Here is a 21,917-nt window from a genome sequence, read left to right as displayed (position 1 = left end):
TAAGTACCTGCAGGTGATGGAAGGTTTGGAAAGAGTTCCCCAGGTTGCCGAGGTACACCCTGTTGGAGTGACTGCTGCTTCCAGATGTGGAATGGGAGGACAGGATCAGAGACATATACGGGTGGCTGGGAGATCAGGGAGGTGAGCAGGTGGTGAAAATTAAGGATAAGTGGGAACGGGAGGTGGGAAGGGAGATTAACTGGGGAGACTGATACAGTTCAAGGTCGTACACAGGTATATGACTTGGGCAAGAATGTGTTGGTTCTCCGAAGGAGTGACAGATGAGTGTGAGCAGTGTGGGCAGGGACCAGTGAATCAAACATGTATATTCTGGGGCTGCGAAAAGTGGAGAGATTCTGGGCGGGAGTGTTTGTGGCACTAACAGGATCGTGGGGGATGAGGTTGAGCCGGACCCTTTGGTGGCGGTATTTGGGATAGAACATAGAACATAGAACATAGAACAATACAGCGCAGTACAGGCCCTTCGGCCCACGATGTTGCACCGAAACAAAAGCCATCTAACCTACACTATGCCATTATCATCCATATGTTTATCCAACAAACTTTTAAATGCCCTCAATGTTGGCGAGTTCACTACTGTAGCAGGTAGGGCATTCCACGGCCTCACTACTCTTTGCTTAAAGAACCTACCTCTGACCTCTGTCCTATATCTATTACCCCTCAGTTTAAAGTTATGTCCCCTCGTGCCAGCCATTTCCATCCGCGGGAGAAGGCTCTCAATGTCCACCCTATCCAACCCCCTGATCATTTTGTATGCCTCTATTAAGTCTCCTCTTAACCTTCTTCTCTCCAACGAAAACAACCTCAAGTCCATCAGCCTTTCCTCATAAGATTTTCCCTCCATACCAGGCAACATCCTGGTAAATCTCCTCTGCACCCGCTCCAAAGCCTCCACGTCCTTCCTATAATGCGGTGACCAGAACTGTACGCAATACTCCAAATGCGGCCGTACCAGAGTTCTGTACAGCTGCAACATGACCTCCCGACTCCGGAACTCAATCCCTCTACCAATAAAGGCCAACACTCCATAGGCCTTCTTCACAACCCTATCAACCTGGGTGACAACTTTCAGGGATCTATGTACATGGACACCTAGATCCCTCTGCTCATCCACACTTTCAAGAACTTTACCATTAGCCAAATATTCCGCATTCCTGTTATTCCTTCCAAAGTGAATCACCTCACACTTCTCTACATTAAACTCCATTTGCCACCTCTCAGCCCAGCTCTGCAGCTTATCTATATCCCTCTGTAACCTGCTACATCCTTCCACACTATCGACAACACCACCGACTTTAGTATCGTCTGCAAATTTACTCACCCACCCTTCTGCGCCTTCCTCTAGGTCATTGATAAAAATGACAAACAGCAACGGCCCCAGAACAGATCCTTGTGGTACTCCACTTGTGACTGTACTCCATTCTGAACATTTCCCATCAACCACCACCCTCTGTCTTCTTTCAGCTAGCTAATTTCTGATCCACATCTCTAAATCACCCTCAATCCCCAGCCTCCGTATTTTCTGCAATAGCCTACCGTGGGGAACCTTATCAAACGCTTTGCTGAAATCCATATACACCACATCAACTGCTCTACCCTCATCTACCTGTTCAGTCACCTTCTCAAAGAACTCAATAAGGTTTGTGAGGCATGACCTACCCTTCACAAAGCCATGCTGACTATCCCTGATCATATTATTCCTATATAGATGATTATAAATCTTGTCTCTTATAATCCCCTCCAAGACTTTACCCACTACAGACGTGAGGCTCACCGGTCTATAGTTGCCGGGGTTGTCTCTGCTCCCCTTTTTGAACAAAGGGACCACATTTGCTGTCCTCCAGTCCTCTGGCACTATTCCTGTAGCCAATGATGACATAAAGATCAAAGCCAAAGGTCCAGCAATCTCTTCCCTGGCCTCCCAGAGAATCCTAGGATAAATCCCATCAGGTCCCGGGGACATATCTATTTTAAGCCTGTCCAGAATTGCCAACACCTCTTCCCTACGTACCTCAATGCCATCTATTCTATTAGCCTGGGGCTCAGCATTCTCCTCCACAACATTATCTTTTTCCTGAGTGAATACTGACGAAAAATATTCATTTAGTATCTCGCCTATCTCCTCAGACTCCACACACAATTTCCCATCCCTGTCCTTGACTGGTCCTATTCTTTCCCTAGTCATTCGCTTATTCCTGACAAACCTATAGAAAGCTTTTGGGTTTTCCTTGATCCTTCCTGCCAAATACTTCTCATGTCCCCTCCTTGCTCGTCTTAGCTCTCTCTTTAGATCCTTCCTCGCTACCTTGTAACTATCCATCGCCCCAACTGAATCTTCACACCTCATCTTCACATAGGCCTCCTTCTTCCTCTTAACAAGAGATTCCACTTCCTTGGTAAACCACGGTTCCCTCGCTCGACGCCTTCCTCCCTGCCTGACCGGTACATACTTATCAACAACACGCAGTCGCTGATCCTTGAACAAGCCCCACTTATCCAGTGCGCCCAACACTTGCAGCCTACTTCTCCACCTTATCCCCCCCAAGTCACGTCTAATGGCATCATAATTTCCCTTCCCCCAGCTATAACTCTTGCCCTGCGGTGTATACTTATCCCTTTCCATCATTAACGTAAACGTCACCGAATTGTCGTCACTGTCCCCAAAGTGCTCTCCTACCTCCAAATCCAACACCTGGCCTGGTTCATTACCCAAAACCAAATCCAACGTGGCCTCGCCTCTTGTTGGCCTGTCAACATATTGTTTCAGGAAACCCTCCTGCACACACTGTACAAAAAACGACCCATCTATTGTACTCGAACTATATCTTTTCCAGTCAATATTTGGAAAGTTAAAGTCTCCCATAATAACTACCCTGTTACTTTCGCTCTTATCCAGAATCATCTTCGCCATCCTTTCCTCTACATCCCTAGAACTATTAGGAGGCCTATAAAAAACTCCCAACAGGGTGACCTCTCCTTTCCTGTTTCTAACTTCAGCCCATACTACCTCGGAAGAAGAGTCCCCATCTAGCATCCTCTCCGCCACCGTAATACTGCTCTTGACTAGCAGCGCCACACCTCCCCCTCTTTTGCCTCCTTCTCTGAGCTTACTAAAACACCTAAACCCCGGAACCTGCAACATCCATTCCTGTCCCTGCTCTATCCATGTCTCCGAAATGGCCACAACATCGAAGTCCCAGGTACCAACCCATGCTGCCAGTTCCCCTACCTTGTTTCGTATACTCCTGGCATTGAAGTAGACACACTTCAAACCACCTACCTGAACACTGGCCCCCTCCTGCGACGTCAAATCTGTGCTCCTGACCTCTATACTCTCATTCTCCCTTACCCTAAAACTACAATCCAGGTTCCCATGCCCCTTCTGCATTAGTTTAAACCCCCCCAAAGAGCACTAACAAATCTCCCCCCCAGGATATTTGTGCCCCTCAGGTTCAGATGTAGACCATCCTGTCTGTAGAGGTCCCACCTTCCCCAGAAAGAGCCCCAGTTATCCAGAAATCTGAATCCCTCCCACCTGCACCATCCCTGTAGCCACGTGTTTAAATGCTCTCTCTCCCTATTCCTCATCTCACTATCACGTGGCACGGGCAACAACCCAGAGGTAACAACTCTGTTTGTTCTAGTTCTGAGCTTCCATCCTAGCTCCCTGAAAGCCTGCCTGACATCCTTGTCCCCTTTCCTACCTATGTCGTTAGTGCCAATGTGGACCACGACTTGGGGCTGCACCCCCTCCCCCCTAAGGACCCGGAAAACACGATCCGAGACATCACGTACCCTTGCACCTGGGAGGCAACATACCAAACGTGAGTCTCTCACGCTCCCACAAAATCTCCTATCTGTGCCCCTGACTATAGAGTCCCCAATTACTAATGCTCTGCTCCTCTCCCCCCTTCCCTTCTGAGCAACAGGGACAGACTCCGTGCCAGAGGCCCGTACCCCATGGCTTATTGGAGAGGCCGGAGCTGATGGCAGGGAGGAAGGCTGACATCATGGCTCTTGCCACTCTGATTGCCCGGTGAAGACGTCTGTTGGAGTCCCGGCCTGGCTGGGGATTGACATGACTTTCTTTGGCTGGAAAAGATCAATTACGAAATAAGGGCTTCAACGGAGAGCTTTGAGGCAAGGTGGGGTTGTTTGTGGCTGTGATTGAGGAGCTGTTCATCGTGGGGTGGGTGGGTGGAGGGAGGAGGGGATGAAAAAGGGAAAAGTTTGTACAAACTGTATCGTTGTGTGTTGGGAAGTTTGTTCTCTGAATTGTTTATGTTTGGTAACCTTTTATGCAAGTTTGGAATAAGATACATTTTTTTTAAAAGGAAGTGAAGTATACACGCACCCCTGTCTACATCCATGGTTGGAGATGGTCGACAGCTTCAAATTCGTAGGTGTGCACATCACCAAAAATCTGTCCTGGTCCACCAATGCAGATACTACAACCAAGAAGGCACAATAGCACCTATACTTCCTCATGAAACTAAGGAAATTCGGCATGCCCACAGTGACTCTTACCAATTTGTACAGATGCACCATAGAAAGCATCCTATTTAGCTGCATCATAGTCTGGTATGGTAACTGCTTGGCCCAAGACCGTAAGAAACTACAGAGTCATAAACACAGCCCAGTCCATCACGCGAACACGCCTCCTATCCACTGACTCTGTCTACCACCTCCCGCTGCCTTGAGAAAACAGGCAGCATAATCAAAGACCTTCCCACATCAGTCATTTTCTCATCCATTGGGCAGGAGATACAAAAGTCTGAGAACACGCACTGACAGGTTCAAAAACAGTTTCTTCCTTGCTGTTACCAGACTCCTGAACGACCCTCTTATGGACTGAACTGATCTCTTCACACATCTCCTCTACGGAGTAGCCCTACACTCCGTATGCTTCACACAATGTCTGTGTCAATGTATTTACATTGTGTATCTATCGTATGTCCTGTGTTTTTTTTTCATGTATGGAACGGTCTGTCTGGACTGTGAAATGAAAATCGCTTATTGTCACAAGTAGGCTTCAATGAAGTTACTGTGAAAAGCCCCTAGTCGCCACATTCCGGCGCCTGTTTGGGGAGGCTGGTACGGGAATTGAACCATGCTGCTGGCCTGCTTGGTCTGCTTTAAAAGCCAGCGATTTAGCCCAGTGAGCTAAACCAGCCCCTGTACGCAGAACACTACTTTTCACTGTACCTCGGTACACGTGACAATAAATCAAATCCATCCAATAAATGCGAACATTGCATTTCCTTCCTAACTGCCGACTGAACCTGCACGTTAACCTTAAGAGAATCTTGAACAAGGACTCCCAAGTCCTTTTGTGCTTCTGCTGTCCAAAGCCTTTCCCCATTTAAAAATAGTCTATGCCTCTATTCTTCCTACCACAGTACATATCCTCACACTTTTCCACATTGTATTCCATCTGCCACTTCTTTGCCTACTCTCCTGGCCTGCCCAGGTCCTTCTGCAGTCTCTTTGCTTCTTCAATATTACCTGTCCCTCTACATATCTTTGTATCATCTGTAAACCTAGCAACAATGACCTCAGTTCCTTCTTCCAGATCATTAATATATATCGTGAATAGCTGTGGTCCCAAAACTGACCCCGATGTAATCCCACTAGTCACCGGCTACCATCCTGAAAAGGACCCCTTTATCCCCACTCTCTGCCTTATGTCGGTCAACCAATCCTCTATCGATGCCAGTACATTGCCCTGAACAACTTGGGTTCTGATCTTATTGAGCAGCCTCCTGTATGGCACTTTGTCAATGGCCTTCTGGAAATCCAAATCTATCACGTTCGCTGCTTTGTCTAACATCCTCATTACCTCCTCAAAGAATTCTAACAGATTTGTCAGGCATGACCTCCCCTTGACGAAGCCGTGCTGACAAAGTCCTACTTTATCATGCACTTCTATGTACTCCACAATCTCATCCTTAATAATGGACTCTAAAATCTTACCAATGACCGAAGTCAGGCTCACCGGCCTATAATTTCCTATATTCTGCTTCCCTCGCTTCTTAAACAGGGGTGTTACATTAGCCACTTTCAGTCCTCTGGGACCCTCCCTGCCTCCAATGATTTCTGAAAGATCACCACCAATGCCTCCACAATCTCCTCACCTATCTCTCTCAGAACTCTGGGGTGCAGTCCATCCGGTCCGGGTGATTATCCACCTTCAAACCTTTCAGCTTCCCCAGCACCTTCTCCTTAGTGATGGCCACTACACTTACCTCTGCCCCCTGACTCTCTTGAAGTTCTGGTATGCCACTGGCATCTTCTACTCTGAAGACTGATGCAAAGTAACTATTCAATTCCTCTGCCATTTCTTTGTTCCCTATTACTACTTCTCCAGCCTCATTTTTCAGTGGTCCAATGTCCATTCTTGCCTCTCTCTTACCTTTTATATATTGAAAAGAATTCTTCCCATCTTTTTTATTAGGCGCTAACAACCGCCTTCAGAGTTCCCACAACGTTCCTCGCTCCTATTGAACTCAATGTCCTCTCTGCTGGCGGAGGACATACGCTCACAGAAACCTTTGTCCGCCAGCAACGCGTGTCCAATCTCCACAGGGGTTACTGATAGGGGCTCGACTCCAACATCACGTCCACAAACTGGGAACATGTGATCAATCACTGACGAGACGAGATGAGAAGGAGTCGAAGATGGCTTTATTACGCAGACTTGTTCCCCAGCAGCACAGTTACAGAATGCGGCTGCTGGGAGAACCTGGACTCTTATACTCCGCCTTACTGGGTGGAGCCAGCAGGCGGCTGATCCAAGCGGGATCCAGTGTCTATCCACCAATAGCCTCTCGGCATCCCAGGGTACCTTAATACCCCTAAGACATACCACCACATTCACCCCTTGTTAAAAAGGAACCCGGTGGGGTAGTGGGTAGTATGGTGGTAGGGGTTTCCAGAGTAGGTACCTAGGATGCCGCTAACACGGCTGCTGTGCTCCGATATTAACTACTTACAATGCCGCAACTTACAATTACTGGGCAACCAAAAAAAAATATTTACAGAGGCATATCTCGTTTCATTATACAGATTCGATGAGTCGAATGGGTGCCCTGGTCGACCTTGCCAATCGTCTTAGCCCCGGTGGTGATGCGGGCGCCGGTTCCGGCCTCTTCGTCTCTGGGAGCGTCACGATGTCTCGTCCCGTTCCAATATCCCTATTTGGGGCCGGGGGAAGGACCAATCCACCTGGAAGGGGGCGGCTGTGGGGTGCGTCGGCGGGAGGGAGGGGGTGATTGGTGTTGGGGGGGTGTGCATGGCTCCAGAGGGGGTCACTGGTGTTGGGGGGGGGGGTGGTTGGGGCTCCGGCGGGTGCCAGGTCCCGCAGGGAGACCGTGTCCTGTCGGCCGTCGGGGTACACCACGTAGGCGTATTGAGGGTTCACGTGGAGGAGATGAACCCTCTCGACCAACGTGTCCGATTTGTGCGTCTGGCCATGCTTTCGGAGCAGGATGGGTCCCGGGGCAGCCATCGAGGTCGGAAGTGACGTTCCGGAGGAAGACTTCCAAGGGAAGACAAGGAGGCGTTCGTGAGGTGTTTGATTCGTTGTTGTACACAGCAGCGACCGAATGGAGTGGAGGGCGTCTGGGAGGACTTCCTGCCAGCGGGAAACTGGGAGACTTCTGGACCGCAGGGCCAGTAGGACGGTCTTCCAGACCGTTCCGTTCTCCCTCTCTACCTGACCGTTCCCCCGGGGTTTGTAACTGGTCGTCCTGCTCGAGGCAATGCCCTTGCTGAGCAGGAATTGACGCAGTTCGTCACTCATGAAGGAGGACCCCCTATCGCTATGTATGTAGGCAGGGAAACCGATCAGTGTAAAGATGGTGCTGAGGGCTCTAATGACCGTGGCCGGGGTCATGTCGGGACAGGGGATGGCGAATGGGAACCGGGAGTATTCGTCAATCATGTTGAGGAAGTACGTGTTGCGATCGGTGGAGGGGGGGTGCCTTTGAAGTCCAGGCTGAGGCGCTCAAAAGGACTGGACGCCTTTATCAGGTGCGCTTTATCTGGCCGGTAAAAAGGCGGCTTGCACTCTGCGCAGGTCTGGCAGTTCCTGCAGGCGGTCCTCACCGCCTCGATGGAGTAGGGCAGGTTGCGGGTCTTTACGAAGTGATCGAACCGAGTGACCCCCGGGTGGCAGAGGTCCTCGTGGAGGGTTCGGAGATGGTCCACTTGTGCGTTGGCACACGTTGGGATAGGGCATCGGAAGGCTCTTTCAGCTTTCCGGGACGATACAAGATCTCGTAGTTATTGGTGGAGAGTTCGATCCTCCACAGCAAGATCTTGTCGTTCTTGATCTTGCCCTGCTGTGCATTATCGAACATGAAGGCAACTGACCGTTGGTCAGTGAGGAGAGTGAATCTCCTACCGGCCAGGTAATGCCTCCAATGCCGCACAGCTTCCACTATGGCCTGGGCCTCCTTTTCCACTGAGGAGTGGCAGATTTCTGAAGCGTGGGGGGTGCGTGAAAAAAGGCCACGGTTCTGCCCACTTGGTTGAGAGTGGCCGCCAGAGCTACGTCAGACGCGTCGCTCTCAACTTGGAAGGGAAGGGATTCGTCGATTGCGTGCATCGTGGCCTTCGCGATATCCGCTTTGATGCGGCTGAAGGCCTGGCGGGTCTCTGTCGACAGGGGGAAGACCGTGGACTGGATTAGCAGACGGGCCTTGTCTGCGTAGTTGGGGACCCACTGGGCGTAATAAGAGAAGAAGCCCAGACAGCGTTTCAGGGCATTGGAGCAGTGGGGGAGGGGGAACTCCATGAGGGGGCGCATGCATTCGGGGTCGGGGCCTATCACTCCATTTCGCACTACGTAGCCAAGATTGGCTAGATGGTCGGTGCTAAACATGCATTTCTCCCTGTTGTATGTGAGATTCAGGGCGTTTGCGGTCTGGAGGAATTTGCGGAGGTTGGCGTTGTGGTCCTGCTGGTCATGGCCGCAGATGGTGACGTTGTCGAGATACGGGAACGTGGCCCGCAAACCATACCGATCAACCATTCGGTACATCTCCCGTTGGAAGACCGAGACCCCGTTAGTGACGCCGAATGGAACCCTTAAAAAATGATAGAGCCGCCCATCTGCTTCAAAAGCAGTGTATTTGCGGTCGCTCGGGCGGATGGGGAGCTGGTGGTAGGCGGACTTAAGGTCCACCGTGGAAAAGACCTTGTACTGTGCAATCCGATTGACCATGTTGGATATGCGGGGAGAGGGTACGCATCCAGCTGCGTGTACCTATTGATGGTTTGACTATAGTCTACGACCATCCTCTCCTTCTCCCCGGTCTTTACAACTACCACCTGGGCTCTCCAGGGACTATTGCTGGCCTGAATTATGCCTTCCCTCAGCAGCCGCTGGACTCCTGACCGGATGAAAGATTGGTCCTGTGTGCTGTACCGTCTGCTCCTAGTGGCGACTGGTTTGCAATCCGGGGTGAGGTTCGCGAACAGGGAAGGTGGATCGACCTTGAGGGTCGCGAGGCTGCCGATAGTGAGTGGGGGTATAGGGCTGCCGAATTTAAACGTTAAGCTCTGGAGATTGCACTGAAAATCCAATCCCAGGAGTGTGGCAGCGCAGAGGTGGGGAAGGACGTACAGCCGGTAGTTTTTGAACTCCCTTCCCTGCACCGTGAGGTTTGCGATGCAGAACCCTTTTATCTCTACCGAATGGGACCACGCCGCCAGAATTTTTTTTTGATTACTTGGGTGGATTGGAAGGGAACAGCGTCTTACGGTATCAGGATGTACAAAACTCTCCGTGCTCCCAGAGTCGATCAGGCAGGGGGTCTCGCACCCGTTTACGAATATCGTTGTTGATGCTGTTCGGAGCGTTCGGGGCCGCGACCGGTCCAGGGTGACCGAAGCCAGTCGTAGTTGCTGCACCGGGACATTTTCTTCAGGCCCCGTGTGGCCATCCATCCCGGGGTCCTTAGACATCAGCCAAGATGGCGGCTTCCACGGGTCGCACACGGTCAGTGGTGGGCAAGATGGCGCTGCCCATGGATCGCACGTTGCCGGGGTGGGGGCACAAAATGGCGGCGCCCATCCCTCCCGCGTGGAGTCCGGGACACAAGATGGCGGCGCCCGTTGGTCGCACATGGATCGCTGGGGGGGTTGAGTTTGGGGTTCTCCCCCGGAAACTGCGGCCTGACACACAGCGACGAAATGCCCCTTTTTCCCGCACCCTTTACAGAGGGCCGAGCGGGCTGGGCAGCGCATTCAGGGGAGTTTCTCCTGCCTGCAAAAGTAGCAGCGGGGCCCCCCTGGATGATCCACCGCTCTGGCAGCGAAGGCCTGCAGGGGGGGGGGGGGCGGGAGTTCGGTCACGGCGGGGGTCCACGGTGCCCAAGGGGCTGCTGCACGGTCGGGGGCGTAGGCGCGGGCGTTCTGTGACGCCACATCAAACGAGTCCGCAAGGGCCCATGCCTCTTTGAGGCCTAGTGTGTCTCTTTCAAGCAATCGCTGGTGAATTTGGGATGAAAGCATACCTGCCACTAACGTATCTCGGACCAGCAGCTCTGTGTGTTCATTAGCCGCAACCGATGGGTAGTTGCAGTTTCTCCCCAGTATCAACAGTGCATCGTAGAATTCGTCCAGCGATTCCCCGGGGATCTGCCGTCTCGTCGCGAGCTGGTGGCATGCGTAGACCTGGTTGACGGGCCGAACGTAGATTCTTATCAGCATCGCGATCACCGTCGGGAAATCTTCCGCATCCTCTATAAGCGTGTAGATATCAGGGCTCACCCTGGCATGCAGGACCTGGATTTTCTGTTCCTCTGTAGGTATGCCAGGGGCCGTTTGGAGGTATCCCTGGAAACACGCTAACCAATGTTTCAAAGTGGCCGCTGCGTTTGCCGCGTGAGGGCTGATTCACAGACACTCCGGCATGATTCGGAGCTCCATGTCCTTAAAAGTTTGCGGCATAAATTATAGCACAATCAATCACTCACGAGACGAGATGAGAAGGAGTCGAACGATGGCTTTATTACACAGACTTGTTCCCCAGCAGCACAGTTACAGAATGCGGCTGCTGGGAGAACCCGGGCTCTGATACTCCGCCTTACTGGGTGGAGCCAGCAGGCGGCTGATCCAATCGGGATCCAGTGTCCATCCACCAATAGCCTCTCGGCATCCCAGGGTACCTTAATACCCCTAATACATACCACCCCACCCCTTCAACCCAGGAAGAAGACACCCGCCCACCATAAAGGCGTCATTCCGGGAGTAGGGCCGATCGACATGGGTCACCCCTTGGTGACTATTTTTGGTGTATGGGACTGTCGGTGCTGCAGACGGGGGTGAAGGTGGGCGCCTTCGCCTTCACCTTGTCAATAGCCCAGAGGTGAGTTCTGCTCAGGAGGAGGTCCCTGATACCTCCCACTGACACGGCCTGGCTGGGTGACCTGGGGGGTTTGTACCTTGAGAAGGTCAAGTTCACCATGAGCGGGTCAGTGGAAGGTTTGTACACGAGATGGCAGCCTTTCAGCCCCCCTTTCAGGGAATTAGTCAGTCAGTTGTCAGGGGAAAGTTTGTTTTTTGCTTTGTAAGTTTTGTTTCCTCATGGAGGGCGGGGGGAGGGGGGCTTATTTTGCAATGGTTTTCCTTTATTTTACAATGTTAGCATGAAAATCTTTTCTGAATAAAAATATATATATTTTTTAATTGCGATTGTTGTCATGGTCACCATTACTGAGACAAGAGTATATTGCACAGCTGACCCTTCCAAGAGGTTCCAGAAACTTCTTCCTGATGGATACTGCTGCCGAAAAACCTTCTCTCACAGGAGTCAGTGGCTGCAGCCTGGTTTACTTTCAGTTTCAATTCATCACAAAACAGAACCGAGTCAAGGATTCGGTTTCCTGGCCAGCCAGCCCTGTGTGAGAGAGGCAGCTCGGCAGAGACAGTCCTTGCTCCTGCAGGAGAGGCGTCGGCAGCTTTATCATTGGGGTGTGTGAGCTCCAGGTTTTGCTGACTGGCTGCTCCACTGTGCTGTTGTTCTGAGGTCAGAGTCTCGAGTTCTCACCCATTTTAGATCCTTTCAATCGCAACTGATTTGTTTCACCTCTGAGCGACACTCCACGTTCACTGTGCAGATCGAGGCATCTCTTTCTATTCGGCAGCCAAATGCAGGTAAGTGGTTCTTAAACCCGACTGAACTGAGTCATTTCGATGCGGTTTGTTGTACAAAAGATTCATAATCATTTCATTCTCCCCCCCCCCCCCCCCGCCCCCCGACACACACACACGTCTGTTAGCGCTGTTTTCCGAATGTGAAAGTTTACATTTTCATGTCACATTATTTCCACCTTTTGTTCCCTTTTAAAACTTGTGTCGTTTTCCGGAAAAGTTGTTGTTTACCTTGTTGCTGTTTGACCTGTTGTTCCTGTGCGATCCTGGCGTCCCAGCAGGTCAGTGAGTGCCTTTGGTTAATGCTGGTTGACATTGAGGCTCTGTCTTATCTGTCGGGTTTTGACAACGTCTCGGTGCCTGTCCAGCTTCCTGCTGCTGGTAAGGATGAGAATTCGAAAGCCTAACCAGAAGGCAATGTGGATCATTAGGCTGGAAGCTGAATGGGAACCTGGTGGGTGTGTGGACCCGGGCAGCAGAGTTTGAGATGGTGTCGAATTTAGAACATGTGGACTGTGGGAGGATGGCCAGGAGTGCACTGGAACAGTTAAATCTAGAGGTAAGCAGTGTCTGTGAAGCTCTCCGCAGCACCTGAGCAGAGAGGGGGACCGGTTGGTGTAATGTTACAGAGGTGAAAATAAATAATCTCAACGCCACAAAGACCCCGGGGGTTTAAGAAAGCGGTCATCCGCTTCCTCGGGATGGTCAGCTTCTTCGGGAAATTCATTCCCAATATGGCATCCCACACCACGGCCCTCCGCCATCTCGTCAAGAAGTCGACGGAATTCCAGTGGCTGCCCACGCATGAAGAGGAATGGCATGAGCTGAAAGCAAAGCTCACCACAGCCCCGGTTCCAGCATTCTTCGACCCAACCAAGGAAACCAAGATATCGACTGATGCAAGCCAGGACGGCATTGGGGCGGTGCTCCTTCAGCGAGATGACTCCTCGTCCTGGGCTCCAGTGGCGTATGCCTCCAGGGCCATGACGCCCACTGAGCAACGGTACGCTCAGATTGAGAAGGAGTGTCTGGGCCACCTGACAGGGATAGTCAAGTTTCACGACTACGTTTACGGCCTGCCAAAATTCACGGTAGAAACGGTCCTCTCGTCCATATAATCCAGAAGAATTTAAATGACATGACACCTCGGTTATAGCAAATTCTTCTTAAGCTACGTTGCTACGACTTCGAACATGTCTACACTCCAGGCAAAGAGCTGATCGTTGCAGATGCCTTATCCAGGTCCATTACCACACCGTGTGAACAAAGTGACTTCATCTGCCACATAGAAGTGCAAGTGCAGTTGTGTGCCACCAACCTTCCGGCCTCTGACGAACGGGTGGTCCAAATTCGTGAGGAGACGGCCAAGGATCCTCTGCTACAACGCGTGATGCAGCACCTTACAATGGCTGGCAGAAGGGACAATGTCCCCAGTTCTATAACGTAAAAGACGACCTGACGGTGGTGGAGGGAATCCTTCTGAAACTCGTCAGGATCGTAATTCCTCAGAGCATGCGGGCTATGGTGCTGGGCCAACTCCATGAGGGTCACATTGGGGTCGAGAAATGCCGACGCAGAGCTCGGGAGATGGTCTATCGGCCGGGCATCAGCCAGGACATTGCCGACACAGTCCTCAACTGCCCTACCTGTCAGAAATTTCAACCAGCTCAACCCAAGGAAACGCTGCAACAGCACGAGATCGTGACCTCTCCGTGGTGCAAAGTAGGTGTAGACCTTTTCCACACCAAGGGGCGTGACTACGTACTCCTGGTTGACTACTTCTCCAGTTACCCAGAAGTGGTGAACTGTCCGACCTCACGTCAAAGGCGGTAATCAAAGCCTGCAAAGAAACGTTCGCCAGGCATGGGATTCCGCTCACGGTAATGAGCGACAACGGTCCTTGCTTTTACAGCCAGGAATGGTCTGATTTTGCACAGTCCTACAACTTCCGTCACGTAACCTCCAGTCCCCACTACCCGCAGTGAAACGGGAAGGCCGAGAAAGGGGTCCATATTGTAAAGCGGTTGCTGTGCAAAGCTGAAGACTCAGGCTCCGACTTCAACCTGGCAATGCTGGCATACAGGGCAACCCCACTGTCCACTGGGTTGTCTCCAGCGCAGATGCTCATGAATCGCACTCTGAGGAACACAGTTCCAGCCATCCATGTTCCAGACCTTGACCACCTCACGGTCTTACAGAAAATGCAGCAGTCACGGGCCCAAAGAAGGCCACATACGATGCTCATGCCACGGATCTACCCGAGCTGGCCCCAACTGATCATGTTCGTGTCCAGTTGCCTGTGGGCGGCTGGTCAGCCACAGCTGTTGTGATCAAACAAGTGGCCCCAAGATCGTTCCTTGTCTGCATAGCTGATGTCTCCCTGCTACAGCGCAACAGACGGGCACTGCGAAGAATTCCGCGCCCGCTACCTGACCGAAGTGCCCCGCCGCCCACGATGCTTCCTCCGGATGTACCCTGCCACGAGGCCACTGATCTCCCAGCAATCCTGCCGGCCCATGCTACCACCGCAATGGCAGCGATCCCGCCTACCCACGTGCAGGCGGCTCCTGATCCACCTCTGCAGCGATCGACAAGAATTCGGAGCCCACCACAAAGACTGAATCTGTAGATTGGACTTTTGTACATTTTGTGACTGCATCGATTTAACCTCTGTAAATATTGTTTCGTTTGCCATGTATCTGCACTATCGACACCTTCCTATGTATATACGTTCATTTAGGCACCTTTTGTATATAGTCAGGCATATATATATATATATATATACACACGCACAAGTTAGTATTTATTTATCTTTAAAATAAAGGCGGGGAGATATAATATCCACTCATGTATATAATGAGATGCAGACAGGCAGTGATTGACCTACAGGATGACCAGTAAGCACACAACACAGTGCAGCCAATCACCAGACAGGACACTACCACTATAAAGCCAGAGGGCACTAGGTTTCCCGCTCTCTCGGGACCCAGCCACTGAGACAGTCAGAGTCCACGAGCTAGCAAGTGCAAACACCATGCAGTAGCTAGTAAGTCTGGTCAGGCTACTACAAGGTCTCCAGTCAGTTCAGTATAGTGTCGACCCACAGCTGAATATGTATATCAGTTCTATCGTTGAATAACGTACAAAGTCTTATAACACCAGGTTAAAGTCCAACAGGTTTGTTTCGATGTCACTAGCCTTCGGCTAGTGTCTGTAGATTGGACTTTTGTACATTTTGTGACTTCATCGATTTAACCTCTGTAAATATTGTTTTGTTTGCCATGTATCTGCACTATCGACACCTTGGATGAAAGGTGATATCAAAACAAACCTGTTGGACTTTAACCTGGTGTTGTAAGACTTCGTACTGTGCTCACCCCAGTCCAACGCCGGCATCTCCACATCGTTGAATAAAACAGTGTTGGATCTTCTCCAGTGTTCGATGTCTGTTTCTAGCTTCCCTGCATCGAGTGCAGTCCACACCGAACCTACCTGCCTAACACATCAGATGGGACCTGCCTTTGAGCAGAGATCCCAGAAGGAGTACGGAGTCAGCTAAGAGGTTGTGATTTATTTTGAAGGACAGAACAGGTTTGCTGAGCTCTAATGCACCCACCATGTATCAAATATCCAACATTCCTGCAAATCATTGAAAGGTCAGATCTCCCGGTGTGCTGGTCATAATTTATTCTGTAACCTGGGGAATGAAACTACTTGGGTCGCTCTGCAGAAAGCTGGCGTGGACTTGAGAGTCCAAATACCTTCCTTCTGTGTCCTATGGGCTGCATTTTACAGAGTGCCACAGACCCCGCACTGCTGGCTGAAAGGTTGGGAGGGAGTCTGTCAACACTTGGAATGGCCGCCCTGCACCAGTTAAGTGGCCAGTGGATTGAGGCTGGACTCTCATTCCTCGGGAAGAGGAGGCTCCACCTGGGAGAGTGGCTGGCCAATCAGAGGGTGACAGCTCTCTGGTACCATCAGAGACACTCTGAGCAGTGGAAAGTTCAGTTCCTGCGCCGGGGGCTTGATGAGGCATTCAGCACGAGAACAGGCTTGGTAGCTAAATTATGTGATGTAGCGAGGGGGGGCTTTTGGGGAATGAATGGGTTGGAAGAGGTGAGGGAGGGGGTCAGGGTTTAATAGGCTGTGGGGATTGGGGGCTAGCTCGGGAAACTCAGGATTTGACGGAGCTCTCCAGTGGGCACAAGGAACCGTGACAGGCTGGACACTTGGTATCGACCTCTGGCCATTGGATAAACCCTAGCGGTGGTGACACAAAGCCGTTAGGTAGGCAGCAATTATCCGCTTAAGAGCTTCAGTTGCCCGCCTGGTGGCTGGGCAGCCCAACGACCACCCCCGCCTCAGGTAGAATTGTGTGTGGGGCAGGCCACTGCTAGACTTAACCTGCTGCCCGCCTTCAAATCCACCAGCGGAAGAGCACAATGTCATACCCTGTGACTCTATAATCGAACCGTCAACATAGAGCAACTCATTTCTTGCTCTGTGGAAATCTGTTTTAAAAAATAATTTTATTGGTTTTTCATTTAATTGTCGCAACTTTGCAACATAAAGAAAACACAGTAAAAACAGAATGAAAAAAGGAAAAACAAAGTAATCAGGAATAAAAACATAGGAAACATATATACAGATATGGGAAATGTTAACATTGGGCCCCCAGTAATCGGTTACCACAGACGTACTGTTTAACTATTTACATGTGGGGTCCCATTGTATTAAAACATACCAGGGGCTTGTTTGAGGCAATCCAGGTCCTTCCTCTTGTTGTTGCCATGGTCGCCCCCAGGGTTCTCCCCTCTTTGGTGGCCTTTGGTTCCTCTGCCTGGCTTCCTCTGTGCTCTGGGTGGTGTTTTCCTTCCTCCCTTCTCCAATTCCCCCACCCCCTCCCCTATTCTCTTCCTCTTTTGTCTGTTTCGATTCCCCCTCCCTGCTCCCCCCTCTTATTGGTTGTTGATCATGAACAGGTCCTAATGAAGTCCATGTCATCACAGTTTGCGGTGTATATATTTACAAGTGGCCTTCCAGGACATTGCTAAGCATTACGTCCCGTCCCACGATGTTACCATCTTTGTCGCTGCAAAGTTCGTCCTTTTGCTAAACACCCCTCATCCCCCTCTGCCATCATACCGAAGCATGCTTGGTAGGTCTGTCCGATGCAGCTCTTCCTTACCCTCAGTCAGGGTCCTCCCTCAGGTGTGTCTCTTGAAGGGAGACTAAGTCGGCCCTCAGGTTTATTTAGATGGGCGAAGACCAGGGGCGGGATTCTCCGCGTACCAGCGGGTCGGGCCATTCTGGCGCCGAGGATTGGCGTGAACCACTCCGGCGTTGGGTCGCCCCGAAGGTGCGGATTCCTCTGCACCTTCAGGGGCTAGGCCGGTGCCGGAGTGTTTGGCGCCGCGCCAGCTGGAGCGGAAGGGCTTGGCGCCACGCCAAACGCGCCGATGGGCCGGCCAGCGCGAGTTGGCGCATGCGGGGGTGCACCAGCATGTGCTGGCATCATCCGAGGACTCCGCCAGCCACCCTTCAAGCCATGTCCTGCTGGGATGAACCATGTCCATTTCACGCCGGGACCAGATCTCGCCCCCCATGGAGCCAGGTCCTGCCGGTAAGGACCTGTTGTTATTTATGCCGACGGGACACGCCGAAAACGGGCGGCCACTCAGCCCTCGCGGGGCAGAGAATCGCGGGGGGGGGCGCTGCCAGCAGCCGCTGACCGGCGAGCCGCGATTCCCACCCCCACCAAAACCCCGGCGCCGGAGAATTCGACAGCAGGCGGGGGCGGGATTCACGCCAACCCCCGGCGATTCTCCGACCCGGCGGGGGGTCGGAGAATCCCCCCCCAGGTGAGTATTCTATTGGGGAATTTCCGCCCTCCTGTGGGGTTAGCCATATTTACACGTTGAGGGTACGGGAGTGAAATGGTACTGGCCTGCCCGCCTGATTGTGGGTGGCGGCGAGGGCGACCTCTGACGCATCGCTCTCCACCTGGAAGGGGACGGAATCGTCCACCGCGTGCATCGCGGCTTTGGCAATATCTGCCTTGATGCGGCTGAAGGCCTGGCGGGCCTCAGTCGTCAGTGGGAAGATGGTAGCTTTGATCAGTGGGCAGGCTTTGTTTGCGTAGTTGGGGAGCCACTGGGCATAATACGAAAAGAACCCGAGGCACCTTTTCAGGGCCTTGGGGCAGTGGGGAAGAGGGAGTTGCAGGAGGGGGCGCATACGGTCGGGGTCGGGCCCTAGAATTCCGTTTTCCACGACGTAGCCGAGGATGGCAAGTCTGGTTGTGCGGAAAACGCATTTCTCCTTGTTATAAGTGAGGTTGAGGACTTGGGGGGGTTTGGAGAAATCTCTGGAGGTTGGCGTCGTGGTCCTGCTGGTCATGGCCGCAGATGGTGATGTTGTCCAAGTACATAAATGTGGCCCGCAGCCCGTACTGGTCCACCATTCGGTCCATCGTTCTTTGGAAGACCGGGACCCCGTTTGTGACACCAAAGGGGACCCGGCGGAAGTGGAAGAGGTGTCCGTCTGCCTCAAAGGCTGTGTAGTGGCGATCCTCCGGGCGGATTGGGAGCTGGTGGTATGCGGACTTCAGATCCACCGTGGAAAAGACTCGGTAGTGTGCGATCTGATTAACCATGTCCGCTATCCGGGGGAGGGTGTACGCATCGAGGTGTGTGTACCAGTTTATGGTTTGGCTGTAGTCTACAACCATCCGGTTCTTTACCCTGGTCCTGACGACCACCACCTGAGCTCTCCAGGGGCTATTACTGGCCTCGATGATCCCTTCCCGCAAGAGTCGCTGGACCTCGGACCTGAGAAAAGTCCTATCCTGGATACTGTACCGCCTGCTTCTGGTGGCGACTGGCTTACAGTCGGCGGTGAGATTTTCGAAGAGCGGGGGAGGGTCGACCTTAAGGGTCGCGAGGCTACATGCGGTGAGTGTGGGTAGGGGCCCGCCGAACTTCAGAGTTAGGCTCCTGAGGTTGCACTGGAAGTCCAGTCCCAACAGGAGAGGAGTATATATAGTTTAAAATTGGCGTACTCGGCGCCCTGTATCGCGAGGTTCGAGACAGTGTACCCCCAGATCTGCACTGAGTGCGATCCGGAAGCGAGGGAGATTGTTTGAAGTGCGGGGAAGATTTGGAGTGAACAGCGCCTTACCGTATCTGGGTGAATGAAGCTCTCCGTGCTCCCGGAGTCAAACAGGCAAGGCGTTTTGTGTCCATTGACCCGGACGGTCATCATGGAGTTCCGGAGGTGTTTTGGTTGTGACTGGTCGAGGGTGACCGCGCCGAGTTGCAGGTAGCCGGCGTGGTCGGAGGTGATGGGGTGGTCCCAAGATGGCTGCCCCCGTCGGTCGCACGTGTCCGGCGGAGTTGCAGATGGCGGCCAAGATGACGACACCCGTCGGTCGCACGTGTCGGGCGGTGAGGAAGATGGCATCCAAGGTGGCGGCACCCATGAGTTGCATGTGGTGGGCAGCGTGGGAGACGGTGGCCAAGACGGCGGCCCCCGTGAGTCGCACGTGTTGTGCGGGGTTGAAGATGGCTGACCCCACGCACAACACGAGGCCGATGACGCGTCCGGAGGGGGCGGAGCCGGCAGACATGCAGCCACACTGCAGGGCCTGTGGGCCTGTGAGTCCGAGAGTCGGGCCTGCGATTTGGAGGATTTAGACCTGGCCAGGCAAACTTTGGCGAAGTGTCCCTTTTTGCCGCAGTCGCTGCAGTTCGTGTTCCGAGCCGGGCAGCGCTGCCTGGGGTGCTGGTGCTGGCCGCAGAAATAGCAGGGTAGCCCCCCGGGTAGGGCGGGTAGCCATGCGGCACAGGCCTGGGGTAATCTCTGGTAAGGGGTCCACGAGGGGACCGCGTGATCGGACGGGAAAGCGTTGAGGCTTTGGAACGCTACTTCTAGGTAGGTGGCTAGTTTTACCGTCTTCTGGGTTGAGGGCACCTTTCGCGAGCAGGCGCTGTCTGACGTACTTGGACCTGACTCCAGCCACGTAGGCGTCCCGGACGGCGGGTTCCATATGTTGAGAGGCCGTGACGACTTGGTAGTTGCAGCTTCGCGCAAGGACTTTGAGGTCGTGTAGGTACTCCTCCAGCGATTCCCCGGGGCGTTGGCGGCGAGTAGTGAGGAGAAGCCGCGTGTACACTTCGTTCACCGGCCTTATGTATAGGCGCTTCAGCATTGTGAGGGCGTCCGCGTATGTGGAGGCTTCCTCGAGTTGTACAGAGATTTAATGGCTCACCCGGGCGTGGAGGAGGCTCAGCTTCTGTTCATCGGTGATGGAGGGCGAGGAGGAGGCGGCGAGGTAGGCCTCGAAACATCGGAGCCAGTGTGAAAAAATCCCTTTGGCTTCCGTGGCCTGTGGGTCGAGTTCCAGTCGGCCAGGTTTGAGGGCTGATTCCATTGCGGTGTTGTAGTTGATTAAATTGATGCGACCATCAATTCACGCGAGACAGAGAGTTGAAGTGAACAGTGGCTTTAATCGACTGGAACAGTGCCCGCCTGCAACTGCTCTGCTAATGAGAGCCGCTTACAGGGCAGCAGATCTTTATACCTCCCCTCAAGGGGGTGGAGCTAGGGGCGGAGCCCACAAGGGCACCAACATGATACATTCCATGTAGTACAGTACAATGGTCCATAGGTGGAGCCCACATGGGCAACAGCGTGATACAATGTAATACAGTGGTGAATGGTTAGTACAATACGTTCACCACAACTTATTGACCTTTGATAATCTTTCTTATTGTCACAAGAAGGCTTGCCTTAACACTGCAATGAAGTTACTGTGACAATCCCCGAGCCGCCACACTCCGGTGCCTGTTCGGGTACACTGAGGGAGAATTCAGAATGTCCAAATGAACTAACAGCACGTCTTTCGGGACGTCTTGTGGGAGGAAACCGGAGCACCCGGAGGAAACCCACTCAGACACAGGGAGAACAAAGTAGTGTTTTCTAACTTCTCTTCTGAATGGCTGTCCCCTTGTCCAAGAGTATCCCACCTGCAGGAAAGTTTCCTCACTTTCGGAGTCTTAATACCTTCAATCAGATCACCCCTTCCCTTTCTAAATCATGAGGTTCAATGCAAAATCAAAGCTGGACTCTTCTACACCTCCATTCTCTATATAAAATAACATCTTCTCCACTCTTACCTGCAGTGGTATATTTTTGGTTTTCAATTGATTAAGTTTGACTATTTAACCAAGTCGATATCTTGTGAGCTTCTTACCCAGTTGGTGATGGGCTTCTGCCACTAAAAACTAAGACTGGATCAGAAACCTCCAATAATCTCCACAGATTAACTGCAAGACTTCCATAGAGACTGGGATTTGGTGGCAAGCATGAACTCAACGAAACACCGGAATAGGAAGTCCCGTTCATCAAGACAAAGTGTGGTGACCCCACAGGTACTGCATACGCAAGAGTGTAAAAGAGAAATTAAACTTGGGTACTAATGCTAAACAGATAGGATCACGCTGGCTGCCTGTTACACCACATCATTACTCTCCCCGCATGTTACAATCTCAACCTTAAACTATCTCCACATTCCACTCTTTGTCCACTACATTCCCTTCCCATTACAATCCCTTCCCATTGCACCCCCTTCCCATTACACTCCCCACATGTTACACTCCCAACCTTAAACTATCTCCACATTCCACGCTCTGTCCGTTACACTCCCCTCCCATTACAATCCCTTCCCATTACACTCC

The 21,917-nt window shown here is 52.2% G+C and overlaps 2 protein-coding genes across 6 annotated transcripts in view; one reads left to right on the top strand and one right to left on the bottom strand.

The window, feature by feature from the left end:
* Positions 1–12,597, bottom strand: part of LOC140427694 (interferon-induced GTP-binding protein Mx3-like) — a 115,250-nt gene extending 102,653 nt beyond the window's left edge. Inside the window, exon 1 of the mRNA XM_072513201.1 lies at positions 12,412–12,597. The gene's annotated coding sequence lies outside the window, so the exon portion shown is untranslated. The remainder of the gene's footprint in view (positions 1–12,411) is intronic.
* The window catches only part of LOC140427692 (interferon-induced GTP-binding protein Mx3-like), a 56,847-nt gene continuing 46,736 nt past the window's right edge, over positions 11,807–21,917 (top strand). Inside the window, exons 1-2 of one of the 5 annotated variants that reach the window (XM_072513192.1) lie at positions 11,807–12,183; positions 21,502–21,611. In XM_072513192.1, coding sequence (XP_072369293.1) covers positions 21,546–21,611 — 66 coding nt within the window. In that variant the 5' untranslated portion in view covers positions 11,807–12,183; positions 21,502–21,545. Of the gene's footprint in view, positions 12,184–15,614; positions 15,837–21,501; positions 21,612–21,917 lie in introns of those variants that run through there. The other 4 variants (XM_072513194.1, XM_072513195.1, XM_072513197.1 and 1 more) reach the window with 4 other exon arrangements.

The sequence above is a fragment of the Scyliorhinus torazame genome, chromosome 8 (assembly GCF_047496885.1).
Source record: "Scyliorhinus torazame isolate Kashiwa2021f chromosome 8, sScyTor2.1, whole genome shotgun sequence".
Lineage (NCBI taxonomy): Eukaryota > Metazoa > Chordata > Chondrichthyes > Carcharhiniformes > Scyliorhinidae > Scyliorhinus > Scyliorhinus torazame.
This window is presented reverse-complemented; position numbering and strand designations above follow the sequence as displayed.